The sequence below is a fragment of the Corvus hawaiiensis genome, chromosome 6 (genome assembly GCF_020740725.1).
Source record: "Corvus hawaiiensis isolate bCorHaw1 chromosome 6, bCorHaw1.pri.cur, whole genome shotgun sequence".
NCBI classification, from domain to species: Eukaryota; Metazoa; Chordata; class Aves; order Passeriformes; family Corvidae; genus Corvus; species Corvus hawaiiensis.
This window is the reverse complement of record NC_063218.1, coordinates 46006594-46017218: the sequence shown is the minus strand read 5'-3', so window position 1 is coordinate 46017218 and position 10625 is coordinate 46006594. Positions and strand designations below refer to the sequence as shown.

The 10625-nt window shown below is 47.4% G+C and overlaps 1 protein-coding gene across 8 annotated transcripts in view; it reads right to left on the bottom strand.

Moving 5' to 3' along the window:
- Positions 1-10625, bottom strand: part of LOC125327829 (USP6 N-terminal-like protein) — an 80895-nt gene that overhangs the window by 9232 nt on the left and 61038 nt on the right. For all 8 annotated transcript variants that reach the window (XM_048307771.1, XM_048307775.1, XM_048307772.1 and 5 more), the window contains 8 exons: positions 10356-10463; positions 7266-7375; positions 6619-6667; positions 5424-5544; positions 4487-4581; positions 2865-2930; positions 1368-1467; positions 30-182 (listed from right to left, as the gene is read on the bottom strand). In XM_048307771.1, coding sequence (XP_048163728.1) covers positions 30-182; positions 1368-1467; positions 2865-2930; positions 4487-4581; positions 5424-5544; positions 6619-6667; positions 7266-7375; positions 10356-10463 — 802 coding nt within the window. The remainder of the gene's footprint in view (positions 1-29; positions 183-1367; positions 1468-2864; positions 2931-4486; positions 4582-5423; positions 5545-6618; positions 6668-7265; positions 7376-10355; positions 10464-10625) is intronic.

The following is a 10625-nucleotide window of genomic DNA, read 5'->3' as shown; positions in this document are numbered from 1 at the left end:
CTGGGCTGCCCACCTTCCCCTCTACCCACCTGGTGGGGGCAGGTCAAATTTCATCTTGCGCAGTTCAGTCATTGACACCTGCAGCTGCTCGATGACAGCATCGTCCTCGTACTGCAGGGAAGCAGCAATTTTCTCCTGCAGAAATTCACGTAAATCTTCCAGTGTCATCTTCAGCAAGCGCTCTGGGGGATGGGAGGAAGGAGTAATGGCAGTGGCACAGACAAATTTCAGGGTAGCACAAGCGTGGGTTACACCATGCTTTGGTTTCATCTGGGATTCTGCTGCTGTTCCCACTCCACAGTGAGACAGCCTGAACGCTTTTGCCTCTCTCCCACCTTCCCACTATTTCTCAAGGTCATCAATACACGTATATATCCATGCCACCTGAGCAGTAGCTCCTCAATGGCAGGACAATGGCAGGGGTGGGAGCTGTGCTGATGAGGATGCAGGTTTTGGGCCATTCCTGGAAGTTCTCACCAATGCCTCTAGGAGGAGGAAAAGCTCCATGAAACAGGCCCTGAGCGTCAGGCTGAACAGCCACTGCTGGCAGCTGCCACCACCAGCCAGGGACACGAGCCTGCACCAGCCAGGAGGCAGGGATGCAGGAAGAGGTGCTGGCTCTTACAGGCAGGAATGGGTTGTAGGGAGGGATGCCAACCCACACTACACATTCCTCAGAGAGGAGAGATTTCACAGCCAGACTGAAACATCTGCCTGCCTGCCAGTTTACCACTTTTTGCAGACAAATAGGATACTTCAAGATTTATTTCTGGATAGCCTGTTCTTCATTTAACTGAAGGAAGAATAGGGTGGCTGTTTGCAGAAGCCAACACATGCAGTCTCGTAAATTCTGCTGGCCCAAAGGTTCTCATCATGCACTCCTGCCCCAGATGAAGGCCAGAAGAGTGACAGACCAAGGCTATCAACTTACGGGAGTGAAGGGGTTTAAAGTTACAAAGATCTCAAGGTGGAAACATCACTGCCTTAATACTATGCAAGAAAACCAGCTTTTGATCATTTTAGAAGTGTATTAATAAATTTACTTGTCCCTCTACAAACTTTTCAGTTGAACCACCACATAAAGCTCTGCAGATAGATGGGCTGCTGTCTGTATTGCTCCTAAAGGCAACTTGTGGGGCACAGCACACAGGAAGAGGTGGCTGGGAGTATTTCAGGTGTGGTTTCTGTGTGCTGAGCACAGCAAGTCAACCCTTGTGACGTCTCATTTCCTCCCCAGGACTGTGCCTTTTGCAGCCAGCACAAGGGACTAAGCATGCTCTAAATGGCCAGCTAGGCTTTCCAGGTCAGCAGCACAAGGGTGGCCCAGCTCGGTGCCACCACAGCCACAGGGTCAGGTATGACCTTACTTTTGTGCAGTTTGAGGATGGTGTAAGCCATGGCCGTCAGCACCCGCTCCCCTTCCAGGATGTAGATATCCCACAGCCGCAAGGTCAGGGTGAACGGGGTCTGTTTCAAACACACAAATACACAAATGGGATGATGAAACAGAGGCTGCTGCCATCACTGCATCACCTTGCACCAAATCACACAGCAGGGTTAGGCTTTGCAAGCCAGGAATTCATCTAAAACACAAATATGTCTTTTATCATCTATGGTTTTGCCTTAAAGCTAATGAACTTGAGTGGCCGGGGAAATATTTAAAACCCATCTGTGAATGCAGAAAAAGGAGAAACTTTCGTCACAAGCATGCTAGCACATGGATTCCCCTACCCTGGAGGGAGCACCATCATCTTTCAGCCTTGTCTTTCAGCACAAAAACCACCACCTGTATGCATCCAGATTCCCCAGAAGGGCTATTTATGGGATAGGTCTGAAAGCCCAACGATTGAATGTATCACTAAGCATTAAAAAATCACTCATTTGGTGTCCAAAGAAGAGGTCTTTCTTACATACAGGCTTATTTCTACCTGCTAAAAACACTACTGCAAGAGGTTTTCATTTGCACCCAGACCTAATCTGACAACAGAATTGAACTGATACCCAAAATGATGGAGCAGGCCATACCTCCCAGCAAAGATCTAAGGCACTTCACCAACACAGAAATTAATATTAATCCTATTGTGATGTTTAGGTTCAAATTTAAGATGCTGCACTTACTCTCCAGAGTTTGGCACAACTGACCATTGCAGCTCTTTTACCACATGCTACTGCAGTTAAAGGGATTTTGCATTTTATACAGCTTTTAGTGGCAAAAGCACTGAGTTCCCTCTTGAGGGGAAGGGGCCATCCACTGTTTTACAGAAGACTGGGCAGCAGAAAATTGAGACTGGAGCACACAGATGTCCTAAATATTAGCAAGTCTGGACACTGCATTCAAGTCCAGCAAGCACAATGCTGACCCTAAAAATAAAGTAGTCTTGGCTCGGGACTAGAAAATTAGCTCTGGACAAATCAGGATAATTTTCTCATGCTTTCACATGTTTCCAGTCCCAATCTGCTCCTCTGCCTGCAGCTGCTGCACTGCTATTTGTTGAGGTTTGTGCCCCCAGCTCTTCTTCTTCCTATGTTGTTTCCAGAGCCAAAGTGAGGTTAATTGCCTTTGCAGCAGTGCCAGTGGGCAAGAGAGAGATCTCTCCCAGCTCTGAAGCTTGTACTGCTGATGCTGAGCCATCTCCCAGTGACTGCTTGTGATGAGGCAGCAGGAATTGGCTTGTCATCAGTGACATGCAGTTATTTTTAGCTTCTCCCTTATTAATATTTTTTGCCTTATGTGAGTGTACATAATATCCCACCTTATAAAATATTAACACCTTCTTCAAAGTACGATATTTACAAAAAACCCCAGGCAGATTAAATGTGCATGCAAACAACAGAGCAGCAAAAAACCCCCAGAGCATCCTCACCCGGTCAATGAAACACTGCAGGAACCACTTGGTTGTGTAAATCCCAGTAGTCATCTGCTCCTTGTCCTGGGGGAAGACAGCAAAGAGAGACAGTCATTTCACCAGGCTCGTTACTGGAGATTCAAGCAGCTCGTAAGGCTTTGGGGGAGATTGGCTGGCTGGTTGGTTGGTTTACTTATTCTGGGGTCTGGGTGCAGGATGTGGCTTGTCTGCCATCTCCCAGCAAAGCCCCTGCTTTAAATACTAGTGTTGAAGCCCTGCTTTGGCCCTTTGCCTAAGACATGCATTGAAACTGATCCTCTATGTGCCCAGACTTCAGCCACAACACTGGAGAGGGATTTCTGGGAGAACCTTTTCTGGCCTAATACCTACTTCAGGAATTTACAAAAACCTTCCAGGAGCACAAACCACTCACTCCTAGCAGACTACCATTTTTGTTTCCATAGCAATTCCCATGCGAGCCTCTCCGAGCACAGTCAAGCCAGCTTTGGAAGCACCACCTCGGTTGCATGGCATGGCTGTTGCAGGAGCAGGACAGCCTGACAGGCTAAAGAAAACTTTTAAAAACCTCACCATCATCACCTCGGTCTAACACTTGTCCATCTGGTGCACAGTGCTGGGATGCACAGAGCTCTGCATGCATGCAGAGCTGACATGACCTCTGCTGCAAAGCCAACAAAGCAGTGGGGATGGGAAGAGACGAAGAAGCCCATGGGATCAATGGCTGGCTCCAGCCTTTGCTTTTGGCTGGCGCTGTGCACCTGCAAGGCTGGAGAGCCTTCGGGAGCAAGAGGAATGAGCAGCTTTCTGAGTTATTCCCATCCCCTCCCCTGCCTGTGACTATAATTATGTGAAAACCTAACATGGCTCTGTTTCACTTTTACAGCCAGGGCTGGATCACTTGCAGCACAAAGCAAGAGCTGTTGCAGATGAATGTAATACAAACACCTTTTCCTGGAGATTGGAGCCACCAAGCCCCTTGGGAGCATAAGAAAACTTTAGGAGTCTGGCCACTGAACACCAACTGTCTACACCAAATGCAAGGGGGAGAAAGGCAAAAAAAAAGGAGGTGAGCAGGTGCTGCAAAACAGTGGTCTGGACATTAGACTGCAGTCGGTATGTCCTGCAGATGCTCCTGCAGCCACCAAATGGGCCTGTACCATCTGTTAGAGAGAAAAGCAACTGGACGTGCCCAAGCAACAAAACACCCAGCACATCTTATGTGCCTCCTGACTTTAAACAACAGCAAAGCACTTGGAGCTAATAATTACTGAAATAAGACTCCAGACAGACCAGCATCAGCCTTTGGGCTTTGCAGCTTGTGTAAGAACACAGCCCAGCCTCACTGCTGTTCCTCCTGCTGCAGGCTCTGTAAGCCTTCCTGCCTGGCTCTCCTAAATTTTAGCAGTCCCTCCACTAATGATGACCAGCAAGCCAATGATTACCATTCGCTTCAGCAAGATTTGGGAGACCCATTTAATAAATGCCTGCCTCTGCAGCTGAAGCAGTCCTTTATGGTTAGAAATACATTCAGCTGTGCATCTGTTTGGCAGAAGACTATATGAACTGCTTTATCATTAAAATGTGGCATTATTATAGAAAGACTGATAGTAAAGAGATACCATGTGCTTCTTCAGTTTGGGAAACATTTTGTTTAAAATCTGTTCGTGGTGGGCTTGAAACCTCTGCAGCTTCGGGAACCCAGGAATGAAAAAACCTTAACAAAAAAAGACGAGAGAAATAAAAAAAAAATCATGAAAGCTCTGGAGCAGTGACAGGGACAGCCTGATTTTCTACAAACTCATCTCTTGCATTGCCTTTTGAAGTTGGCTTTTCACCTTCTTTCCCAGAGGCCACCCTTCACCCCATCTGGGCAACAGGACCCTCAGATCAAGTGCAGCTGGTCCTTCTCACCCAGCCCCACAGTGCAGGCCCACACAGCTCCCGCTGCCTGCCTGAGACTTGGCTTGGCCAAGAACTCTCCCAACACACACCTCTGTGCTTGCCAAGTTCAGAGAAAAGCTGAAGATGTTTGAACATCACAAGCTTGTGCAGTGCCCTGTAATCTAGTGGAATACAGATTTAAGACTGTCCAAAGTTATCTGCCCATAAAATAACCTTCTGTGCATAGATTACTGCTAACCACGAGTAAGATGAAGGTATCTTTAATGTGTTTGAAGTAAAATAATACACCACACATTTAGTGGAATTACATCCACATTTAGTGTGGATACTCTTGGATGTACTTCTGTGAGACTTCTTATACACTCATAACCTTGAGTTAATTGATTGCCAAGGGCAAGGTACCCTGGAGGGAGGACAGCACTTCTGTGAAAGTGTTAATTACTGAGCACTAAAGCTCAGGTGGATAAAACTCGTTTTTTTGATAAGAACTTGTCTGCCTCCAAGAGTGAAGTTCAGCTCCCTAGTCAAGCTGTGCAAGTAGTTAAGCCTCACCCACTTTAATTAAAAATGTGAGGAGAAACAAGGCTCTACCAACCAACCTGAACAACCTTCCCTTCTTTCGCTGGACATCCCCCGCCCCCAGCCCAGCCTTACCGTGCATGGCGTGGCGCTGGTTGGTGAGCAGCTGTGCCAGCGCCCAGAACGCATCCTCTTCGTTCAAGTACATCAGGAGGATGGCTGCAATCTGGCTCATCCCTTGGCAGTAGCTCACTTCCTGCAACAGTCAACAGGGGCACACATGCTGCCGTGCCGGCAGAGCCCACCATAATGCTAAAGCTGCCTGTATTTCCCTCTCCTCTTCCAAGGCCTATCCCATTTCAAAGTCTTTACCATTAATGTCCAAATTCACAGCTCCCACACGTCTACAGCACCTACCACGTCACTGATTCACAGAGTAGTTTGGGTTGGAAAAGGACCTTTGAAGATCATCTCATCCAATCCTCCTGCCATGGGCAGGGATAACTTCCACCAGACCAGGTTGCTCAAAGCCCCATCCAAACAGACTTTGAACACTTCCAGGATAGGGCATCTACAACTTCTCTGAGCAATTATTTCCATGCCTCACCACACTCATTGTAAAAAATGTTTTCCTTATGTCCAATCTATCTTTGGGATGACAAACAGCATGTGGGTCTGATGCTGTTTTGGATTCCTTCAGCCATATGAGCACTGAAATAATTAAACAGTAAATAAATCTGGTAAGCATTTATCTGGCATGAGAGAGGCTCCTTAACTAACCCCCTCAGCATCTTCTGGGATAACTGTCCCCTCCTGGAGGTGGAGGCAGTAGGTTCAGCTGCTAATTTAGGCTTATTCTGCCTGTGTTCTTCAGCTAAAAATGACTGGTTTGCTGTAGTAAATCAGTTTTCAACAAGGATGCCATTTGGTGTAAGACAAGAAGTCAGAAACATGACAGACTGCCAGAAGACTAGTGTTGCTGAAAAGCCAAGGAGCAATCCCTTGTTCTTTGCTGACACTCATCCAAATGGAATCTGCCAGATGTCATTTACCAGGTGACAAAATGAACAAGGGAATGAAACAACTGTGCAAAGATTCTTATGCTGCCTGAGAGTCTTGCAGCTCTCTGTACAAGCCAGTATTAGGACTTAAAATTGGAATTACCACTGGCTAAATTAGTGTGTGTTTATAGATATATATACACATGAAAATATATATGTCTACACAAATATATAAAGCTTTTCTTTAAATCTTTAAATATATGTATATATATATAAAAATAAATATATAAAGCACCACGCTCTTCCTGTTAACTGGACTTACTACTTACAGTGTTATAAACTGAGTATGCTGACAGGACGTGGAAGAGTGCCTGTTGCCTGGGGAGAAAGAAGGATATTAAAACACCTGAGCACGAGGTCTCCAGCTTCATGAGCACACCACTGCGTAAACACAGAGAGCAAAGATTCTGAAAATACCCAAACAACTGGTACTTAAGGCTTTTGCAAGGAGCAGGGCTCACAGAACCAGAAAGTATGTTCCTCAGAGACCGTGTAGGGCAGCCAGGTGTGATTTATCCCAGTGACAAAGTCACTTTGTCAAACCTCTCCAACCCCAGCTGTTGTGGAGACCCCATCCCTCCCAGATCCTCATGGGCCCACCCCATCATCCTAGCCATCCCGAACCAAGTCTTCTGCAACTGTCACCCTTAGGGGACAAGGCACTGCAACAAGCTGTTGCTTGGCTCAAGAACTGGGGCTGAGCCTGGTCCAGCGTGGACCTCTCTTAAGAGAGAATCAGCAGCCCAGCATCTGTGGGTTGCACTGTGTGGTGATGGTTTGAGGAGAAGGCAAAGATGGCTTTGCTCTCCTGTGAGCCACTCTGAGCCAGGGCACTTCTGTCCACTCCATCCAGCTCATCCCTCACATATGCACTGGCACCACTGCTCATATAGCCACGGAAGCCTTCCATACTCACTTCACTCCATAGCGATCCCGAAACATGATGTGGTTTCGGAAGGTGCGGTTAACATCCAAATCTATCTGCTTGATTTCCGATGAAAAGCACTTTGCTTGCTCTTTCATTTGCTGGAAGGGAGAGGGGCAGACAAGAGGCAAGAATCAGACACCATCTCAGCCCGTACCTCTCTCCACACAGTGAGAAGGAAGGATTCCTACAGCTGGAGTGGCAGCTGGATAGCTGCACAGAGCCACCCAGAGCAGGGGACACTGATGTCTTGCCGTGAGCAATGAACTGCAGCCTGGCAGTGAGCCCCTGACACCTTGTCTGTGCTGCTGGCCCAGGGAGAAGGGGATGACCCCATACTCACATGCTAAGACAGCAGCAGCTGCCAATCCAGCCTTTGCCCATCTTTCAATGCAGATACTGCATTTTCAGAATCTAGAACCTTTACGATTCAATTCCACTCTCATTTATTTTGATTTCTTTGCCTGTCTGGCTGTCATAAAGCATTGAGAGCTCTGTTGATCCTTAAGGAACCAATATGCAGATGTACACAGCACTCTCAGCTTTTCAGAGGCTCAGTCATAATAAAGTCCAAATTGTTATGACAGACTCTGTGATCTCCAGCTACTACTTTCCCTGCAGAAGAAAATAATCTTAGATTTAAGGAGTTTCCACTAGAAGAGCAGTCCTGGGATATTCCCTTGGACTGGTATAAATTTTAAGAAACTGGCAGAGTCCAGAACAGAAGCTAAACTCAAAGCCAAGAATCCCCATGTTCCCCCCAGGCTGGCTAATCATTTAAGGCAGCATCACACAGAAAAAGGACTGAAGTCCACTGCAAAAAAAAGGAAACTCAAATGGAAGTTTAAGATCACCTTAACCAACTGTCCCCTCAGAGCCCCAAGATGAAGATGCTCCATGGACAAATCCCACTGCAGTCCCATTTGCAACCCACTGTTCAGCTCTGCACTGCCAGCAAGGACCATTATGCTATAGCTAAGCTTCTCATCTCACAGCCTTTAGATACCACCAGTGATCATGCCCTCCTCCTTTAATGTCTCCAGGGTTAATTGCATGAAGAAAATACATTCTTTGACTGTCTTCAGGCACACTGAGATTCACCAGCAGGTTTGGAGGCAGCAGAGATGAGCAGCAAGCCCAACTTGCTTTAAGCCCAGGGTCAGGACCCCTCCTGGCTCACAGAGGAGACAGAAAATAGAACACCTGCACAGATACTTATCATCTCTTCCAGCAGCTGCCATCCTGTGAATGCTTGTCAGCCTGATACCAGGCACCTCCAGGCTGCTGTTGACCTCCCAAGGTGGCCACATCAGCTCTGGGGAACATCAGAAGGTCATTAGAACCCTCATGTGTCCAGCACAGCCAACAGTTAGGACAATCACAGCATCTTGGGAATATTAACTCCAGCCCTGAAAGAAGCTGTATGGAGGAGCAACAGTACAGAGGCTATTTTGAATTACTGCCTGCACAGGACAAGTGAGGATAAAAGTGATGATGGAATGAAGATCTGATGAACAACATAATTTCCCTGCTGTAAATACTGTGGTCTCTGTATCCTATGGCTCCTTGCCCTCTATAAAGCAGGCAGACTACCTGAGAGAATATGACTATTCATGTGCACCGGGTCACTTCAGTTCAAATTTTCCTGCTAAAGGGCCTCTTGTTTTCCCTGCCAGAACAACACAGAAATCTCCCAAAGACTGTAAATACCCTACTTTGGGTATTTTTAAAACCATTGCACATGAATAGCAGGTAGGTCACACAGCACATTGTCACCTCCATGCACCCCAGAGGCTTTATTAATTGTGCAAACCTTAAAAAAGAAACTCAGGATGGGTTATTCTCCCTTTTTCCCTTGTGTAAGCAAGCTGGGGGCTCCACAGGTGCTCTGCTGAGCTCATTAGTGCTGTGAGCCCTGCAAGCTGGTGGCAGAGCAGAGACTGGAAAGCTGGAAGTCCCATCCCAAAGACCTTGTACAAAGCAGTGGGTAAAGCCAGGATGCCTCTGCTCTGCCCCATGGCCAATATGTTTCTCCTGCTCCCTTCTCAAGCTCCCCTCAAATCCTCTGGCTGCAACTAACAAACCCCAGGGAGGCAGAGCATCACACCTACATCAAAAGCAAGCGTGGCACGTCCCATGGTAGCCTCCAGGCCTTTGTGCCATGGGTCATGCCCCAGGGAGAAATGGGGTGGCCTTGTCCCTCCAGGACACAAGTCTGAGGCTTAGTCCCGTCTTGAAAGCAAAACCCCTCAACCAGGGCCTGCACTGAGCCTCTCCTGGAGGAAATTAGGGGAGAGCTAATTACTGGCAGCAGGTGGCACCAAAGAAGAGGTAGATTAAGATGAGCTTGTAGAGGGTTTGCATCCAGCAAAGCCTATTAGCCCTGAAGCTCCTGTTTATCGCAGACCCCTCTGGAGCACAGATAAACTCCTTGTGACTTTCATTTGTTTGGATTGCTTCCCTGCCTGCACAGCACAGCTTTGAGGGAGAGAGCACAATTTTAATCTGCTGGGAGAGCTTCCTTATCTGTGCTTCCTGCGGTGAGCCCAGCCTTCCCCCAGCCCCTGCGTGTGCCTCCATCCCCACGGCACCTCACCAGTAACATCCACGCTTGACTAACTATAAAAAGTGTTAGCATCATCCTGCTTAAAAGGCAGGGATTTTTAGAAACACCTGTTGGAAGCAGCACTCAACCTCCTGCCTCTGAAAAATAATTGTCTCCACAACACCCTGATCCTCGCCCTGGTACACGACGCAAGATGAATCATAACACAGGGTTGGAAAATAAGTTAATTATCAACCAAGGGCTTCCACATGCTGCCTATGGAAAGGTTCCCCTCACTCTTCCCTGCATCTTTCCCTAAAGATGCAACTTTGCTCCCAACTTCCAGAAGAATAAATGGAACCAGCATATTATGGAAAGCAGCCAGCTAACATGCTAAAAGACCCCAGCTTAATATAAGCCCATGGATGAAGAGTTGATACCCTTTGTGTTTTCAGTCCTCACCAAACCAGCTTCATCAACCAATCTAACCTCCCTATCCCCTTGCTCCTGTTGTCTTTTCCAGGTAGAGCCCATACCTCATATTTTCCTTCATTCTCCTTCTTCATCTTCTCGACATCCAGGAGAAGTGACCAGACCTGGCCTCGCACCTGAAGCGGGATCCCTTTGTACACGCGCCGGCACATCTGCAGGGAGGAAAACACATGCAAGGTTAGCAGGGTCCTGCTGGTGGCAAAAACATTTTCTCCATGGTTTGCTGCTGCAGATCATCAGCCATCTGAGCAGACACCCCAGGCAATCACTTCCTCTGCCTGTGCTGGCTCAGGGAGGGCATCTCCAATCTGATG